General features: G+C 37.4%; 1 protein-coding gene across 1 annotated transcript in view; it reads left to right on the top strand.

The window, feature by feature from the left end:
- Nucleotides 1–19,742, top strand: part of PLCE1 (phospholipase C epsilon 1) — a 179,522-nt gene that overhangs the window by 25,073 nt on the left and 134,707 nt on the right. The window contains exon 4 of the mRNA XM_080403553.1: nucleotides 17,697–19,303. Coding sequence (XP_080259679.1) covers nucleotides 18,116–19,303 — 1,188 coding nt within the window. The 5' untranslated portion in view covers nucleotides 17,697–18,115. The remainder of the gene's footprint in view (nucleotides 1–17,696; nucleotides 19,304–19,742) is intronic.

Below are 19,742 nucleotides of genomic sequence, written 5' to 3'. Positions count from 1 at the left end.
GTGTGGAGATTTGTTACCTGGTAGGCACAGGAATGATTGAGAAATGTAGACAGTAAAGGGTTTTCAGGAGGTCTTCACATCCACCCCTCCAGAAGAGGCAAGTTTGCATGTTCTCTTAAAATTTGTGAATGTCATTCTACTTTGCCAAAAGCTTATCTCCACGTTTGTGTCATCCCCTCATTTTGTTCCATGTAGTCTTTATTCTGTTATGCAAGTTGATAATGAAAACACTTGTCTGTAACAGTCAGTTGTCCTGTTGGCTAGATACCTAAGGCTGTTACTAGGACTAAAATTTCTGACCACAGAAGATAATGTACCTAAGTTGTAACAGTACAGCACAGTATTATATCCTGTGTAACAGCTTCTATACACTCCTAAACTTCATTTCAACTGTCTGCTTTATAGAAAGCTGGAAAGAGTTGACTTACAAGTTAGTGGGAAAGCTGTAAAACTATTTGAGAAATGTGTGTGCACAGATTTAAAGCAAGGTAAAATGGTTTGGTATAACAGCATTGTAGCTATGATGGCCAATAAAGTATCTAATCTGTACATGAGTCACTCTGCTCTAAACCCATGTGCCTTCCTCTGGCTTGACATGGTGCTCTGATTATTTTTCTTTTGCTTTATAATGACATTGTCAGTCTTTTATGAGCTTTTCTCTGTTCCCTTGAGCTCTGAGGATGCTATTGAGAAGAGCAGAAAGCCCCAAACAAAAAAAACCCAAACAAACCCAAACTCTTCACTTGCTGTTCTTGCTTGAATTTACACTTACAGAACGGTCCTAAATGCTTCAGGTGCATTCGACTTGATGAAATCAATGGATAATTTAAAAAAACCTGATAGCCTCTGTCTCCTAGTTTTCCCACTTTACTCATCTCGCTTACAGTAAATCTCTATTCTGTTAGCAACCATATGCATCCCAATAAAGGTTTTAAAGTTTGAATTGAGACAGACACTGTCTCAGCTCTTGGCCAGTGAATGCAAAGAAAGTTGGCCATGTTCCCTCTACTTGCCAGAAAAGCATGAAAGCTGGGGCCCTGCCTCTGTCAAAGAAAAAGGAAAGCTCTGAACTTTTTACATACAGATTTTTGAAAGTATTGAGTCCCTGACCTATTCTTGGTAGGACTTGGCAGTCTCTTGCTTGCTAGATGTGGCCTAAAGACCCCAGGAAAAGGCCTCTAATCTTCAGTGAAGATTTATAGATCAGCCTGGCCTTTTTCCTCTGGTTATCAATTTGACTGTATTCTTTTTTTCTCTCCCTCCTCTAGTTAGTCTTAAATATAAACCAAAGAAATCCCATCGCTACCGTAGTATGGTTTTTATGCGTGTGGCTTGTCTCTGTTATGCTTTCTACTAAATCTGAAGACCTTCTTGCTTAATTTTTTAAATGTTTGATGTACGTATGAGTGTATAATTAAAAGAGTGTACATACTGTTGTCATCTAGTATTGTACTGTTTATTGTGTGTTTGGGTATAGGTGCTTCGTGTACCTGGTCCCCTCCCATACAGGGCTTTAAAACTTTCAGTATTCAGATTATCTGACAATCCATTGATTGATGTGCGACTGTATAAAATAAAGTAAGAATATTAAGTTACAAAGCAAATTATCCATAATTTTTAGGCTTATTTTTAATATGTGCTGGTATGGTTTTAAAATATTGAATTAATTATTAGCAAATATTTGAATTTAAAGCATTAAAATCCAGAATATTGATTTTTAAAGTACTACAGTGGTAATACCTCTTGCACATTCTTCTTACCGTAACTGTACTATATAGAGGTTGCTATGTATTTTTTTCCTGGTGAATGAATCATGAAAACCAAGGGTTTTTGTTTTTGTGGTTATTATAGGTGATAATTATGCACCCCTGTATCATGTATAACTGTTATACAGTTATATAAATAATGTACATCTGACTGTTGGCTTTTTCTTTACAGTTATGGCATATTTTCTGTAGTGGGTATAGTTTTTATTTTTCAGAGATGTCACATGTAAAATAAGAAGTGATGAAATGCGTACACTGTATTTCAAAAATATGTTGATACATTATAGTACTGTAAGCGTTATTACTTCCATAGCTGTTTCTGCTTTTATAACAGCATTAGAATGCTTAAATAAAACCAGCCAGTACTGAAGATTATAAAGCCAGAAAACTATATAGAATTAATGAAGACCTTAGTGTGAGGACTGTGCTGTCTGTTTCTAATTTAACCTATTCTCAGATTACTCTCAGGAGCCATTCTAAGTTTGTCAAATACTTTGAGAGGTCTACAGTAGATTTTGGTTTTGAAGGTAGAGCTTATCTTTCCTAAACTGAATTTCATTCTACTGATTTTATTTTTAGCTACCTTTAAAGGCAGGTAAAAAGGCAAAGTAGTATTCAATAAATAGTTTTTAGTGGCTTTGGAAGTCAATAAAAAGATGTCTTGAATATATAGGGAGTCTGAGTGACATGGTCTGTGCTAAATTAACAAGAGCAGGGCAGAGGAGACAATTAACAGTTTGCAAGGTAAGTTCATAACAAAATAAGAGGACTACTGATTTTTTTTTAAAAAAAGCTTCCCCCCCCCCAAGCCCTAGAACTTGAGGGATGTCAATTGGTTTGGAAAAGACAGAAATGAAAAGGATTTGCAGGAACAGGTAACTTTTGAGGTGTGGCAGTAGCATGCCTAAGAACATAGATGAAAGTATTTGAAATCTCAGAGGACAGGTTGATCTGCTTTCATTTATGTATGCTGGTTTTATATTTGTTTCCTCATAGGTCATCTACTGTTATCCATGAACTTTATTCTAGATGTATAGATACTATTTTTTTTTTCTTCTCACCTGAGTTCTCACGCATTATCTGCTCCTTCCTTGTTGGCCTCCCAACAACCAGAAGGCTACTTACAGGAAAGCAATAACAAAGAACTCCATAGAGTATGTGAGATTTTAGTTGGAAAAAAGCTTCAGACTGCCTCTTGCACCTTGTGAGTGCTGGTACAGGTGATGGTACCCTCACTGAATTACCATTTAAAAACACTGCCTCTACGTATCTTCAATGAACTTGACCAGTTGTGGCCAGCCACTGGTATACATTGCCTTACAGACTGTCTTGAAACAGTTTGGGGTTTTTTTTTGCTCTGTTTTGAAAGTAAATAGGTTTTTGTTGTACTCAGAGCACTGCTGCTAGAGCATCAGCCATTGTTTTGTTCCACACTGGTGTAGATTGCGCAGACCATTAGTTTTCATTGCTGCTTTGCCTCCCCTCAGGGATGTTTTCTCGTGCCAGTTATTACTTCATAATGCACTCAGCTGCCTGCTAAGGTCATTGTTTGTTTGAATGATCAGTCCTGCAGGTGAGCCTCCTGCATCTAGCCTGTTGGTTTTTCTCCTCAGCGGGATGAAGTCAGTGTTGCCATCTTGCCCACAAGAAGCCTGACTACAAGGCCTTGGGCTGCTCCTTATCTTTTAGTTTGCTGCCTCCATACTGGCCTGACAGCATTCGATTCCATGTTTCAGAGTAACCTCCTCACCCCTGCTCCTGGCCTTGCAGGCAACATAGGAAATTCAGTGTTTGTTGTGCTCTTTGGGTGTTACCTGATCACAGCGCTTCCTCAACTTCTTTTTATCATTTGTGGTGAGGCTGTGGTCGTGCCCAACGGTGAGGCCAGTGACCTCCCTTGTTGGGAGCTGGGGGAGGACGAGCCGGGGGCTGGGGCTCTGCCACAGCCCGCTTGTGTCAGGACCAGCACATGTGTCAGGACCAGCACATGTGTCAGGACCAGCACATGTGTCAGGTCCCAACATCAGTCTGGCAGGTCTGGTTGAGAGATCAGGAGCAGCAGAGAACAGGGCCTGGGCCCAGAGCTGCCAGTGATGTATTCCTAGCCTAGGACAGTCCTGAGCTGAAATGGCTCCTGGGCCTGTTGATGGGGGATACAAATGGGGCTGATTATCGCATTTAAGGATGTGGTGTGCTTGGGGCCTTGACCCTCCCTCTGACAGACGTCTGCAATAATCTCGTCCTGGGTTAGCATCGCACTTTGTTGTGCTAGTTGCAGCATTGGTCTGTCATTATCATACCCAAGTACGTTACAGAAAATGGAGTAGTTGCATCTTGTTTAAGTGTTACAGCAGAAATAACCTTGGGTGTTTTGCCATGCGTTTGCCTGTTTGTTATCTTTTACAGTCCCTTTGTGGTTGAGTTCTTAGGCTCGTTTAACTGTGCACTGACTGTTTTCTCTCTGGTGCTCTCCCTTCTCCTCTGCTCAGTCTTAAGGTATACATCAGGCATATATGTGTATACCTCCTCCCTTCTAGGACCTTTTTGCGCTAAATACAAGGATATTAAGAAATGTGTTAGCAGCAGGGATGCACAATCAGAAGGTTGCAAACTAATCCACTTGACTGAGAAAGTGTTGCCTATATATATAACACTCGTATTTACACAATACATTATTACTGAGGCATATGAATAGTGGAATGTATACATACAAAGGGTAAAAAAACCAACAAGATTTCCTAGTAGCATTTTCAGATTTTAATGAAGCAGTGGTGTTTGGATACTAGCAGAGTCTCTGGCACGTATTGCTGCTTATGTGAAAATAAAAAAGGGTGTTTCAGAGAAGGAAGTGTCCTTTTCCAAGTTATGAGCTGCAATTTTTAGCCTGGTTCCTTATGGGAATGACTTTGTACAGTCACACTGTGTGTCTGTATGTCTTTTCTTCCAACTTCTAACTTGTCCTGTAGCAATCAGGTTTATTGCAAAAGTGCAGGTCTCAAAAGTGCTAAAGACTCAACAAATTTTATTTAGATGTTACTCAGTCATAGAAGATAAGTTCTCTACATCATTCTGTCTGTGAAGAATTGCTGTGAGAGCTCACACATTAGCAGAGGGTCCACATAGAAAAAAGTCCATAGTAGTACCCCAAATGTAAGAAGAGCTTCAGTTGGAACTGGCTTCTCCTTGTCGCCATTATTCAGAATTCATTACTTCTAGAAATAACTAAGGAATATAATGCTTGGTTATCATGTGTTCTGTTTTACAGTGTACCTTTAGCAACTGAATACTCTATGTGGTCATTAAATATCCTCTGAAATACTTATCCATTGATTTTACCAAGAACTTCACAGTGTTAAAGTTGCATTCCATCTATTCAGCTGAAAGTACAAGAACTTTTAAGAAATGTAAAAAACTTTGAACAAGTGATTGTTTGCATTTGATAAGTATAGAACTAGCTTTTGCCACACGTTCTTATCCCAATTAACTATGTTGTGAAGACTGAAGGAGACGAAAAATCTGGGATAAAGCCGCGTCTTATCAGGGAAGCAGATTTTCATATTTAGAATTCCAAATTCCTTGAAGCAAGGAGCTCAACTGTACTACTCAAATGAGCTGTGTTATGATGACTGCAATTAAGCTGAACGCTTGCTGAAGGTTATCTTTTTATCCCAAAAGAAATGGTGAAGGCCAAGTGAACAATTATAAGCCACAGTTTCTAGTCGGGAATCTCACAACTAGTCAGAAATACTTAATGGACTGCTTTCATAGAGGCTTTGAAAGGTAACCAAGAAAAGCAAATAAATCTGTATTTGCTTAGCAAGGATACAGATATTCATTGCAATTATTTTAAAGATCCTCAAATAAAAGATTGTCTGAATGTGTCATAATCATATATGAAGACATGCTGTGTTGATACTCACACATGTTTCTCCTTCAAATAGGTTAAGAAAGAAATGCAGGTGAAGCTTAAGGAACATGGAAGCTGCTGTAAACATACAATTTCTCTGTGTCTGGTTCCGTTTGTCTTGGAAGATGTGACAGTATATTATAAAAGAAACCTCATAATTTTGATCCTGGGTGTATTTCCTTCCTATTTATTTATTTATTAAGACCGAATAACTAGTATTTATAATGTGAATTACAATGATGCCTACAAGAGTTTTAAAATACTAAAACATTTAATTTGAAGTGATCATTTAAAGTTGATTATGTTGGTAATGACCTCCTATGTTAGTATAGTAAATATCTTGTAATGTTGCAAAAAATAATTTGCAGTTGTGTGGTGGCTTGCTGCTTGCACATTTAATTCTGGCAAGAGCCAACATCTTAGAGATTACTTCATGACTTGAATGAGTCAGATGTCAGGGTAGGCTTTCTCCCAGAGAATGATGTGGGGTTTTTTCTCTTGCATTCTCTATTAGGCATGATAATAATATGCAGATGAAATAGCAGATGTTCAAAAGAGAAAGTAAAAATATTAAGGGACTAAATATTATGATTTCTGAGTGAATGGTATGCATAGGTCAGGAATGGTACACAAAGAAAATGTATTTTGAGAAAGTGCAAGAGTGGTGCAGTAATTTAATAGTGTTAGTTTTCAGCATTTGAAATATTTTTCTTTGCTTTTCTAGAACTAAAATGTAAATGCATAGATTGACAAATGACTGAGCTCTTGTTCACATACAGATTACCTTTTCATTTTTATTTGAAACTTATACTGGGGTTTCAGCCTCACTCTTGTTGCAGTTATGACAGCTGAGCAATAATATGTAAGTTACTACTCAAATGATGTTTTCAATAGAACTGCTGTGGTTTAGCATACTGTGAATAAAAGTGTTAACTTAAATTTACAGAAGATAAGCTGTAGTGATATATGTGCCTCTAACATACCATCATACATTTTAGTAGGCAGAAATACTTTTATTACAGGTTTGTTCTGTTCTCACCAGTGTGGCTAGGATTACAGCTATACAGGATGGAGAGAGAGAGAGGGAAATGAGAGAGGACTTGGATGCTCACACAAGAAGGGTGCTGTGAGGAAGAACAAACAAGACAAGGAACCAGAGGTGTTTGATCTTGTTGCTTATTGTGTGACTTGGTTCAGAGTAATCTTAAAACTTTGGCAGGTTGACAGTTTTTAATGGCAAGGTGCAGTTGCAGTTTATTCAAATATATGTCAGTGTGCCACTTGTAAGTCCCTTAAAGGTATGGTTTCACACTGGGCAGAAATACTAGATGAACTCAGATGGGAAGGCTACCTTTGTGGTGCTTTGCTGTTAGCTGGAACTAGGTAAGAAAGAGGATTGCCGGGGCTGGAGGTTCCCGCTGGAAGGGCACAGATTTCTTTGTGATGCTAAGCTCTCTGGTATTACTTTAGGAAGATGGAGGATGAGAGATAATGGTGTTAGGATATTTGGGAAATGGTTCTTTATCTTGAAGCTGAATGGTCACTCAGTTACAAGCTGTTGAGCTAAGGCTTGGATGTCCTCTGGATTAGTACTTGTTACTGCAGTGTCCAGGTGAATAAAGCTACTTCTATAGAAACTGATGTGTTGGTTTCTATCTCTACTGAAGCTTGGATCCCAGTGCAGGGAGAGAAACCTTGCTGGGAGACATAGGTGGTGCTGCAGGCAGGGCGTGGAGTGTGGTTGGCATGCTGTGATGTCTGAACCCTGTCCACTAGTCTGAAAGGATCTGTCTGCTCTAGGGCTGGGCCAGTGGCTGGGTGACCAAGGCATTAACTTCTGAAGGCTTGAAGCAGCTGACTTAGACAAACAGTATCCTTTGGTCAGGGTAGCATCTCTGAAGTAATCTTCTACAGGTGTAGCAGGAAAAGAATCAGGTCAGAGCACGAAGCACTCAGTTCTGTCGCTGGTGTGCTGTTGTGAATCTGTGTTTGGATGTTGTTTTGCAAGTGAAGGCTTGCAGTCAATTTCCTACTTACTTTCCCTTTGCACTCAGGAACTTGTCTGTCTTTCAAATAATAAAATTTTTTCCTGCTCACATGCTGAGTTTATATGTGATAATGATTCTTTGAAGAGAGAGTTTGATAGAAACTAGAATGGAGGGAGTATACCACGTTTAAAAATGATGTTAGTATATAGTCCCAGGTTACTGTTGACTTTTTGGAGTTGTAAACTGTTAATGTTTCAAAGTGGCAGATTTTGAAAGTGATAACCCAGTCCTCGGAACAGGAATGTTTGCATGTAAGCTTTCCATTTTATATTAACATTTCAAGGCCACAGAAGTGATTGGCAAATGACAGGAAATACAACCATTTCCCCCATATTTATTATTTGTATTTTGATGACAACAGTGATTTTCGTTCGTATGTTAACAGAAACACCATTTGTTCTATTTTAAAAATATTTTGTAATTGAGATTCATTGTGCACAAACCCCCTCCACTTCTGCTTCTTCAATTCTGTTTCTGGGACTTCACTCGGATTCCTGATCAGCAGAAAATCCTCCTGTTATTTTCCAACATATTTAACACTGGGTGGCCTTAGAGAAGGAACTTGCTGTGCTTTATCAGCTGAGGAGAAATGGCATAAATTGACTAAAGAGAAACCACATGAATGAAGATATGTGTATAGAACTTGAACTAGTTAAGGGATAAAATGAAGATGTGAATGATGACATTGAGACCAGGGGAACCACAAAACCTTCAAAGGTGGAAAAAGCCTTGAAATAGGATGATGGCTGAATTATTTACCAGCTTGAAGCTCTAGGTTTTTTAGAGGATCTGAATGATTGATTGATTGTTGGTACTCAAATACACACAGAACATGTAGGCAATTGCTGTTCACTGCAGATCCCTATACAAGATCCTTGGTGGGCCTGAGTGAGGCAGTTCTGACCTTGTGGCAAGAGTAATGTGTTACTAGGCTCAGTGAATCCCCACGTTAAACACTGAGCTAACTAGCCAGACACTTGGGGTTGGAAGAGACAAGCCTGGTACTTGCCCATGTCTTTTTGTGTTGTGTCCAGTGCATATGTTCCTTCATAGCAGTTCAGTTCGGGGGTAAACTGAGGTTAGAATGAAATTAGAAGAAAGTAGTTTGTACAGAAGACGGAAAGGAGTATTGGGGTTTGCGGTGTTTTGATGTTGAAAATGACAGCCCCCTTTCCTTAGGTGGGTAATCATGCAAAGAAGAAGGGCAATGAGGACCCTCTAATTGGTATAGGGATCAGCTGTGGAGAACTGATGGCAGACCACCATGTGGAACTGATGAAGGGCAAATCACTGTCTGCATAGTGCAAGTTGTTGCCAGGTGGAAAGGTTAATAAACCTGCTGCCCAATTTAAATCATGTCCCTTGTATCTTGTTTTTTCTGTCTGCATGTCTGAGACAGGTTTCAGCTGCTCTTCAGTTGCTTGATCTCACATTTGACTTCAAAGTGAAAAATTTTCAGTAGAGTATATGGGTGGAAAACATTTGTATTTTTAATACAGTGATTTTCAACCCTGATGGATATAGTGAACAGAAGATATTGAGGATGGTGTAGGGGGGTTGACCGAAGCTTTTCTGAAAAAGTCTGGTAAGTTGACTAAATAAAACGTGTTTATGACACTGTAGGAAGGTGGTCCTGCTCAGCTGATACTGCTTGAACTGTTAAAAACTCCACTAAAATAAGTAGTCAGCTTTCTCATCTAGGATTCCTTTCTGCCTTTTTTCCTTTGTTTTTACAAGATACTTTAATTTTATCGTAGTAATTCTTACTGCTGATCAAGAAGGTTACTTTGTTCATTTTGCTTTACTGAATGGCATTTCCTGGTTTTATTTGTTTCTTGGAGGTGTTTAAAATCTTGTTTCATTTCTTCTAAGAGGAATTCCTTACATTTTAATTTTTAAAGTTTTATTTGGCTTATGATGTGCCATCTTTGTTATGTTTTCAGCTGAATTTCATGTAGTGAAAATGCAATTCTGTAAGCAAGTTTGCATTACGCTTCCTTTTGAGGGCATATTCCCTTTGCTTAGCTAATCGGGTACTCTCAAGTCTGTGCAGCAGTTGCACCAGAGATTTTTTTATGATTTAAAATTGGGAGAGCATGGTTAAGATGTGTAACTCTTTGTATTAGCTTTAAACATATTTAGGTCTAATTTGATGATGATCAGATAAGGGACAGCAGAAGAATTGATTCATTTATGTCCTGGTTTTGGTTGGGATAGAGTTAATTTGCTATAGTTAATAACTCTGAAGAATGTAACTCCGGAGAATTGGGTTGGTGCTCCTGGTTTTCAAGATCACTCTGGTGCGTATTTGGTTTTGGTAGTGGTGTTTTCAAATCTGCTTTAGAACAAGATGATTTTTTATGTTGAAATTGTAAATAATGAATTATATGAGTAATGCCAGTGAAGGAGAGAATAATTCCTGAATTCTGAAAAATTGTTGAACATTTCAGGTAGTACCATTCTTACTGTTTTGTACTACATTTGAATAATGGAACATTCCTTACAGTCTTTGTTTTGTTGTGTTTTATCTTATTTGTTAGTTGTAACTTGTGTTGCTTTAACCTCTCAGATTTTTAAACTTGAATGTCCATGTTCCTATAGGTTAGTTTTTAGGATGTATTTTGATGACTCATTACGGCTGTCTCAATGTGGGATACTGCAGATATATTTCTACTCAGGTCTTGGGTTTTCCCTCAGCTCTCCACCATGCTTTATGCTTGCACTGTCTTTCAACTTCTATGATCATTGTGTTGTGAGTGGCGTCAGGTAATACTGCCTGAAGACTAGTCTTTCTTTTTTTCCTGGGTTAGTTTTCCTCTGGATCAATTGATTCCCTTCCCTGCAGGAGTTCCTGTTCAGGAGATGGTGAAAATACTTCACTGAAGGTGACAGGGGATGAGGGATATGGCTCTTTGGCTGGAGCTTGCCAGTAGGTCGGCTTAAACTTCAAAACTCATCTTTAATCTTGTTCTTTTTTGCATGGTTTGTATGATTCTTTTTTGAATTCTTAAGTCTTAAAAGGAATCCTGATGCACTGGTCCATTTGTCTTTTACTTGGTTTTTTTTTGTTTATTTCTTACTATATTTCCCGTTTTTCTTCTGTGTATTATTTGTCCTTGTCTTTTCTATAATACATTTTATTAATTGTTATTTTGTATTCATTTATAATTTATCTTATCTTTCAAAGAGATTCTGTTTACCAGTGTGAAGTTTGTTGAATTCTGTGCTTTGAAGATTTTTGTTTTAAATTCCGCTGCACTCCATTTTCCGTTGAGTGTGAGACTCAGTGCTCCAAAATATTTTTCACCCATTTAAGACTGTTCTCAGCTTTTCAAAAAGTCAAGGAAATTACTCCAGTAGTACTTGTTCAAAGATGGAGAAGGATAGTCCTGCCTTTAATGGTAAGAGTTGTCCTGCATCTCAGATGGGACTCATTCATCTGAGTGTCAATGATGAAATTACAGCTTTCAGATAAGGTCACTTAGCATGAAATTCAAGTAACCACTGATCAGAAAGTTTATTTAAACAGCTTATTGCAGATCAGGTCTACAAAGAAATAAAGGGCTGACCCTTGACAGTAAGATAAATTAAGTTTTGGATTCTCTCAGTACATCTCTTCATACAGAAAAATTTCTGTAAAAAAATGAAGAGTGGAGCTGGTATCTGACAGTAGCTTCAAATTCTGTCTAATGCAGTGATGAATGATGAGGCAATTGAGAGGGTTCACCGTCTGGCAGACATTTGAATAATTTGAGACATCTAATACTTGATCGTGTTTAGATAAGTCTTTTTTCTAATTTCTAGAATACTTAACTTGACAGGATACATAAATACTGTGGTTCTTTGATTTTTTTGTTGTTGAAACAGATACTGATCGTAAATCTGAGGTTCGGCATGATGCTCTGTGCCAAATGAAATGTTGTTATAACTTGCTTCCAACTGTTCAAATAGTGTTTTTATTCATCTTCAGTGATTCTTAAGAGTCTGGCTATTTCCTCCTTACTATTTGCCTGTGGTTCCCTGGGCAGAAGAAAGGTTTAGAAAACTGATGACCTGTTGGTGCCCTGTTCTTGTATCTTCTGCTTGTTTCTGGGATAAGACACTACAATGAAAAACTAGTAGTGTGCAAGATACAGGATGAAGTAAAGAGGAGTTAATAAATGTGGCTTTCTTATTCTGTTTTAGGAATTGGTCTGGAACAAACTGTAGCTTATTTACTTCAAAAAAAAAAAAGAAGCTTAGTAAGTGTTGTTTTAAAAATTGTAAATGGATAGTTGTAGTACACGAACAATTTTCCTCATGAATCAGTTATTTCCTTAAGGGCTTAAACTGTGATTATATTGTTTAAATACAGGTTTTGGGGTAATGTGGGAGAGACAATCAGTAGTTTTGTATCTATTTACCATGCCAAATTATTTCTGTAGTTTACAGTTTCCCAAGAATCTCTTAGTGATTGCTTCTGCCTTAGATGCTGTGCAAATACTTAGTAATTTGAATTAATTTTTTGTGTGCTGAAACATCTTTTTTTAAGATGGATAGTCACTGTGTGTATGTAACATGTAGGATGAAAGTTGGAGAGACAGCTATAGACGTCCCAGTGAAGCCGGGGAAGAAGGGAGAATTGTCAGGCTGTCTTCATTTGCCCTTCAGCTTTCTTGAATTACCTTCTGTCCCAGTCCAATAGCAGTTTGGCCATGGAAACTATCAGTATGTGTTTTGTAATGTCACATGTTTGTTTGTCAGTCCCCCTCATTCTCTGCACCCATGATCTTGGCCCCTACCAGGTGTTTGCTGAGTTCCCCATGGAGCTCCCACAGCATCCTACATACTGAGTTGCATTGGCATCTCTGGCAGCACGCGACTTCTCTAAACAATCTCTGTTTCTACTATGAGATCCATCCCCCATTTGTACCTCATACAGTTGCTGCTTCTTGCCACAGTCCAACCAGCGTTCTCAAATACTTATCTAATATTTTCTTTGATAGCCTAGAGTTGAAAAGCTTTCTAACTTACTACATTGTTTGATGGTTCTGATCCTTCATATGCCTTTCCTTAGACTAAATAATAGTGTAAATCTTGGCATACTGTCTTTTTTTTTTTTCTCTGAAGTGGAATTCCTGCTGACTTCAAAAGGCAATTAGCTCGAGTAATGAATTATAGGTTAAACTGATGTTAAATTAATACAGTTTTACAGTCTTTGATTATGTTGGATGTTTTACCTAGGCTGTTGCAGACGTTAATTCCAGATGGCAGAGGAATAAGGAATTATTAAATATTTTTATTAGTTATTATTAATACTAACTAGAACCAGCTTGCACGTAAAGTGTATGCAGCAGTTTAAAAAAAAAAGTAGACTAATTAGGTTTTTATCACATGTTTTCAGATATAATACATTTTGTGAATGTGTGTGCTGAAAGGTTGCCAGATGGTTTACTTTAATTATTCATTTGTCTTTGTTGGATGACCTCTGCATCCAGGATGATTCACTAAAACTAGATCTATTTTCTTATATTCTTACTTTCCGTTATTGATAGGAGCTCATTAAATTTCTGACATAACTTAAGCCTTGTAAAATGAACTAGTGTAGTTATTAATGGATTTTATCAGTTAATCTAGTGCTTTAGAAAATGTCAGCATGTGTTGAATTACAGTGCAAGCTTAGCTGTCTTTCATGTGCTTTTTGTGTTTTGAGTTGAATATGCAACAAGAAGAATATGATTTTCAATAATTTCAGCATTGTTTTTACATGCAAATGCATGTATATGGTTGTATGAGGATCTAGGTTTTGGCCACCCATATGCAAGAAAGGAAGAGAAGCCACAGGGGGGATAATTCTGCAATTTTACAGGAAGTGACAAAATCCTATTTTATTGGTTGAGCTTGTGAGTTTTACACTTGACAGCATTTATAACACTGTCTTAACACACTTCTTAACATGTCTAATGAATTCCAAAGGTTTAAGGCATTTGCTGGGCACAGTGAATTGAAATCTGTTGATTACAGTGGAAGGCAGAGACTGAGAAGAGTGTAGTGTGGGATACATGAAACCTGTGTCATCTGTTCAGCAGAGCTGCAGCTTCAGTTATTTTTGCAGTTGTCCATAGATCAGAGGCTCTACCATCATGGTTTTTACTTGCTCTTTCATTAGACTTTGGCATACTCATACTCTAGATAACTTTTCTCTTAGTCTGTTATGTTCAGGGTGCATTTAGACATAATACAGACATGATCTAAACTGAAGCTAATACTGAGAAGTGTGGTCCTTACCAGGCATTGCTAATTTCCTTTTCATGGAATATAGTGATCATGTGGCCACAAGGTGAGTCAATTCATTTGGATGAAAAGAGGAGTTTCCTTACAAACCAGGCAGCTGAATCAACTTCACTCTGTGGACTCATGATATCTAGATGCATGAGATGGGGGAAATGGGGGCCAGAGGTCAAGAGTGAAGGAAGGAGAGAGTCTGACAGCTTTGGTGGCAGCTACTTTCTAAATTGACATAGCTGAAGCATCAGATTATGTTTGCAGGTTGCAGAAATGTTTAAACAACTTAACCATGACAGCAGCATTTTCCTCCCTTGCCTGTGCTGCTCATTTTCTCCCTTGTGCTTTTTCAGCACACGTTAGTACAACTGTACGTGAACTGGAATTGGAAAATGATCTAGCTGTGAAGTAACTTGAGCAAAAAAATTCTTGAGATGGATCGGTTCCCTATCAGGTTGCAATGGTCGTGAGAGGATGGGAACAGCTGGACACAGACAGGGAGCTTCTTAAGCAGACATGATTCTTGGTGAGGTGGATTTCAAACATAGGCATGGGTAGATGGAGTGGTGCTGGTGGAGAGGAGTCAATTCATGGGTAGGCCTGGAGCCTCTGGAGTTGAGGAGAGAGGTGACCAACAAAACCACTGTTGGGTAAGATTTGAGATAGTTTCTAGAGAAAAGAAAAAGAGCTGAGAGAGGCAGTTTGGGACACTTTGGCATAATAAAGAAGTGGGAGAATGATGCTGAAGGAAGGAGGACTGTGGAAGATCAGCCCTGGCCTCTGAATGAGTGTTGTGGACAGTCTGGGATATGAATGGACCTCTGGTTTTAGCAGGTTTCTGTTTACAGAAGCAAATCAGTGATATGACTTTTTTTTTTTTTTTTTAGGTTTCTCTGTAAAGAACGATATAAAAAAAGTTCAAGTTAACACAGCCAGTTTTGTGATCACAGCTTCATTCTGTGATGTTAAAGTTGCATAATGATGTTGCCTTCTTTTGCCTTGTAGAGTGATGATGTTTTGTAAGAATTTGATTTGGCAACCAGAGTAATAAGAGGTACATTATTTACAGTGACAGTTCATTCCATTAACTTTTATTCCTGGCTTAGCAATATTACGGAGACTACATTTATGAATATATTTTGGTGACTTGTATTTTCATTCTATCGCCTGGAATTTTTCTGATGAAAACAGGAAAGATGAATCAGTAGACTGAGATGTTTTGATAGATGAAAAAAATCCTTAAAAAATCAGCCCTGAAGACTATTACCAATACGTACGCGTGTTTTATACCTTTTACAAAGCATTATTGTTACTTGATATAGCAAGAAAGAAGAGTAAGAGATCAAGAAAAAAGACAGCTGCTTCTCCTTTTAACTCCGCCTACATCTTTCTTCTTTGATCAGCACGATCATATGTAGATTTGGACTTGAAGACACAGAATGGTTCCCAGAAGAAATAAGATGGAAACATTACTAGATGGTTTGCTTACAGTTTTCAAGTGTGTAGTGGCAAAAAGTTAGGTAAGCTGTTAGCTGGGGATTTAAAGAGGAAGAACAGGGAAGAGCGATAGGAAATGGTAGAATAAGGTAATTGCTGAAGTACTTTTCTGTTTGTGTGTGCTTAAGTGTGTTGGGGTTTTGGTTTTGTTTTTAAAAGTGACGTAGATAAGATTGAATAAAGCGACCTAAAGTGAACTTTGGGGTACAATTTAATGATATAGGGACTATCAGGGAATGTAGACTTAAAGAATTGCTTGGGTGTTGGTTTCTCATTGTATATCCTCTACAGTTGTATTGGTGCAGTATTTTATAGCGTGCTTTCTGAGCTGTGTTGGTAACATGACTCCAGTTTAATTCCTGCTCCCACCACTCTATCCAACTACTGCAGTCTCCTTCTACATAACTTTTCTATGAACTGTAGCTTTTATTTTCCTTTCTGGTGCAAAATCTCTTGTACAGAATCAGGGTTTCCCATCCTGACTGTCCTCTAGCTGATCTGGCATGCACATGCATTTTTGTCATGTGTGGAGAATGCAAAACTTGTGGCTCTTTGTTCTGTCTCTGTCACTTGCCTTTGGGACCCTCCCTGATCTGTCTTCTGTTGTTGAACCATAAAACTGAAATCTTGATTGAAATATTAAACTGCATTCTCTTTTTCCGTGCATTTATAGTAGCTACTGAAGAAAGGATGCTGTTCAGTGACTAGGAAACTTTAAAGCCATGTATTTTTAGCAAAATGTAACTTTTCTTAAATTTGTTTTTATTTTCTGATGAACACCACTACCCCACCACCCCATCCCCTGAAAAACTACATTTAGTTATACTTTTGCATTTCATTTTGTGAAAAAACAGCATATCAAATACCCTATTAACTAAAGAGTGTGGTTTACCTTTTGTTTTGTGCCAGACTGCTTTTGGATGGAGATTAGCAATCAGTAAAAATGAAAGCTGACGCTCTGAAGTGGTTTAAAATAAAATTGTTAATCACAGTTACTGAGTATCAAAATATATTTTACACTTCAAATTACTTTCATTATTAAGCTTTCCTGATGTTATCCCTGACGTCATTCCTAGTTGTTTTATCAACTACAGATGATTTAACTATTATGTTTAGCTAAACTGCATGAACTGAAGAAGGTAGTTCTTTCTGCTTATGTGGGTAGTGCCTGAGTCAACATTTAATTGATCAATTCAGTAGTCAAATTATTGTACCTAGCCAGTGATTTGCCTCAGTTATGTGATACGTTTTGCTACTGGTTTCAAAGTTAGTTTTTTTTTTTTTTTTTTCTTGCTTCTATTGAATTTAGACTGTTTTAATAAACTTAGGCCTTAATATAACTTTCTGTATTTTCCACATTTTTAATAATACATGTAACGTTTTTAAACATTACATATGATAAATTGAAATTTAAGTGTATATTTGTTTAATTTTAATTTTCCGTGATTTATCTGAGCATGTATCTTTTATTCTTCTATTTCCTTTGCTGAGCTATTTTCTGATTCAAAGATTTACTTCTACCATGCGATTTGCAGGAAAGAAACTGAGAATTAATGGCAACAGTGAAGGGCAGGTTCGCTTTTTATTTTAAGGCATACGAGTAAAGGGGTCAGAAAGGTTACTGGTAATATTTCAGTCTTTTACACTACTCTGCCTTCGTGCTTTTTTTCAGTTGTAAACTTCTGGCAAAAATACAGTGTTCTTCATGATTTCATGGCAACAATGTAAATTTTAACAAAAACAAAACTCACGTAACACCAGAGCAGTTGTGGTTGTGGTAAGAGGTCAGTTTGTAACAGGAAAAAAACCAAAAAATAGTTTTAAAAGACAGTGTAGGTTTAAAAATTATTTTGTTCTTCAAAACATTTTAACTTATCCTGGCTATAAGTCAGGAAAATTATAGAAAATAAATTTCTTTTTTTCTCTTTATATATATCTTCTATGTTCAATTTCAGTGTTACAGCTTCAGTAAAATTAGTTTTCTGCAGTCATGTAGGTTTCCATAGTAAAGTGAAGACAGCTGTTTAGATACATAAACCACAACTTTGATTTCCCCAAATTCTAAAGTGAGACTTTAAGAGAGATTTAAATGTGTATTTTGGAATTCTCTAGATCTCAGTATAATTAATTTCTGTTGTTTTGTGTTTCTGTTGCAGAGGTGGATTTTGTGCCATAATTCTGTTCACTATATATATATATTTCTTTTCTTTACAGAAAACCAACATTTTCGATGCCCTATGGGGAGATGCATCTTTGACATGGGTAATATGTTTGGTCATCTTCTACAACCTGAGGCAACAGTGTATGTGCTACATATGACAGAAGAATTAATTGTGGGAAGAGACAAGCCAAATGGCTACGTCACATAAGAAGCTGGTTTAAAAATGTTTGTATTTCATGCCAGTAATCCAAGGTTGGGAAAGCCTAGGAGCCCAACAGTAAAAAAATTTACTTTTTTTTAAAACCCAGTTCAAAAAGAACAAGTAGTCAGTGCATATTTTGCCATGTGTTCTCTGATTATTTAGCACTGAGTGTTTCATTACACTGAAATCATGGTGTGAGGATAGGTAGACGTGTGCCCCCTCACCCCCTCCATCCCCAACACACATCTAGCAACTAGAGATTGTGTCAAGATGACCTCTGAGGAGATGACAGCGTCTGTTCTCATCCCTGTGATACAGGGTAAAGTGATACCTGCTCAGTCAGCTGGAGATGAAAATACTGAAAATGCTTTGGACACTAGTGTTATAAAAAGACATACTGCCAGTCCGGGAAGGCAAACCACACGCGCGCTCTCATACTTACACAGACTTGAAGAAGAAAGTCTTCAGGGCTCAGTGCCCAAAATATTCTCTCTGGCAAAAGAAAAACTGACTAATGACAACAGTAACAAAAAATTCTGGGAGAAGAACAGTTCCATCCCTGATTCAGTGGAATTTCTTAACATTAACTGTAACATTGTACAGAAAAACTACAAGAGCAATACCCCATGCAGTCAGTTGTATAAATCTTGTGATCCTTTAGCAGGAGGAGAGGCATGCCTGGGAACTGGAATTCCTGTTTCACTGGAAAGAGCCATGCTTGCTGAAATTCAGTTGAAAATGAATGGACCTTCGTTAAGAACCCAGACAGCAGTAAATAAGAATGACAGCAATGATACTGATCAAGTGGCCTTTTTTCACTTTCATTGCGCTAGTGAAAGGAATATCTCAAGGGCTTTGTGCAGTTTACACAACAGCTTCATTTTGGATGACTGCTTGCAGGCAGTAAGTGTTGGCGATGGTAACACCACTGGTTCCCCAGCTTGCACTTGCAGATTAATGGAGTTGACAAATAATTGTGAGAATGAAAATGGGCAGCAGTTGTTTGAAGATGCTTTAAGGGATAAGTATTTATGTCTGGAGAGAGCACCACGAAGGGTTAAAGTGGTATGCTCAGGTCACAACATCTGTGGAAATAACTTTACTGGAAGAATGCCCTCAAAGCCATTTCTGAGCCACTTTGAAGACTGTAATGATAACTGTGAAGAGGAGATGGAAGAGGATTTTTTTAGAAACAAAAAGGAACGTTCTACTTTATTAGTAAGACGTTTCTGTAAAAATGATAAAGAGGTTAAAAAATCAGTTTATACTGGAACTAGAGCAATTTTTAGGACTTTACCTTCAGGGCACATAGGAACTGTTGCCTGGAATTACGTTGAGCAAAGGAGAAACAACAGTGGCTTGAAGCTCTCTAGGATTACAACAGAACAGCTAACTATAATTCAGTCCTTAATGAGATGGGAATTTAATTCCTTTCTTGAGAAGTCTTTATGGTATGAGGTAAGCTTTTCATAGTGTGGTTGTTTTGTTATTTTGTTTTTTTTGGTAAAAGTTTTGATAACCCTATGACCTTTTCATTCAAAACAAACTCCAAGCCTTTGACTAGTAAACATTTAGTAATACTGAATAATATATTTCATTTAACAACATTGAATCTTCTGTTGAACACAGCTTTTTAGAAGAATGTGTTGTCATCTTTGAAATTCATTTTGGTTTAAAATGGCATGGGCTAAAATGTATAATTTTATATCTGTATAAATTTATGCATACATATGTGTATACACATCTATAGGCACATATTTATATATAGATGTATGTATAAATTTGTATCTATTATTTATGTATTAGAATGTAATATGTCTATATACAGACACAGAAATATATACACTTTTAATAGGTATTAATGTTTTGAATAAGAAATTTATATAATATGCATTTA

This window comes from Falco punctatus (genome assembly GCF_963210335.1).
Source record: "Falco punctatus genome assembly, chromosome: 9".
Classification (NCBI taxonomy): Eukaryota; Metazoa; Chordata; class Aves; order Falconiformes; family Falconidae; genus Falco; species Falco punctatus.
This window is presented reverse-complemented; position numbering and strand designations above follow the sequence as displayed.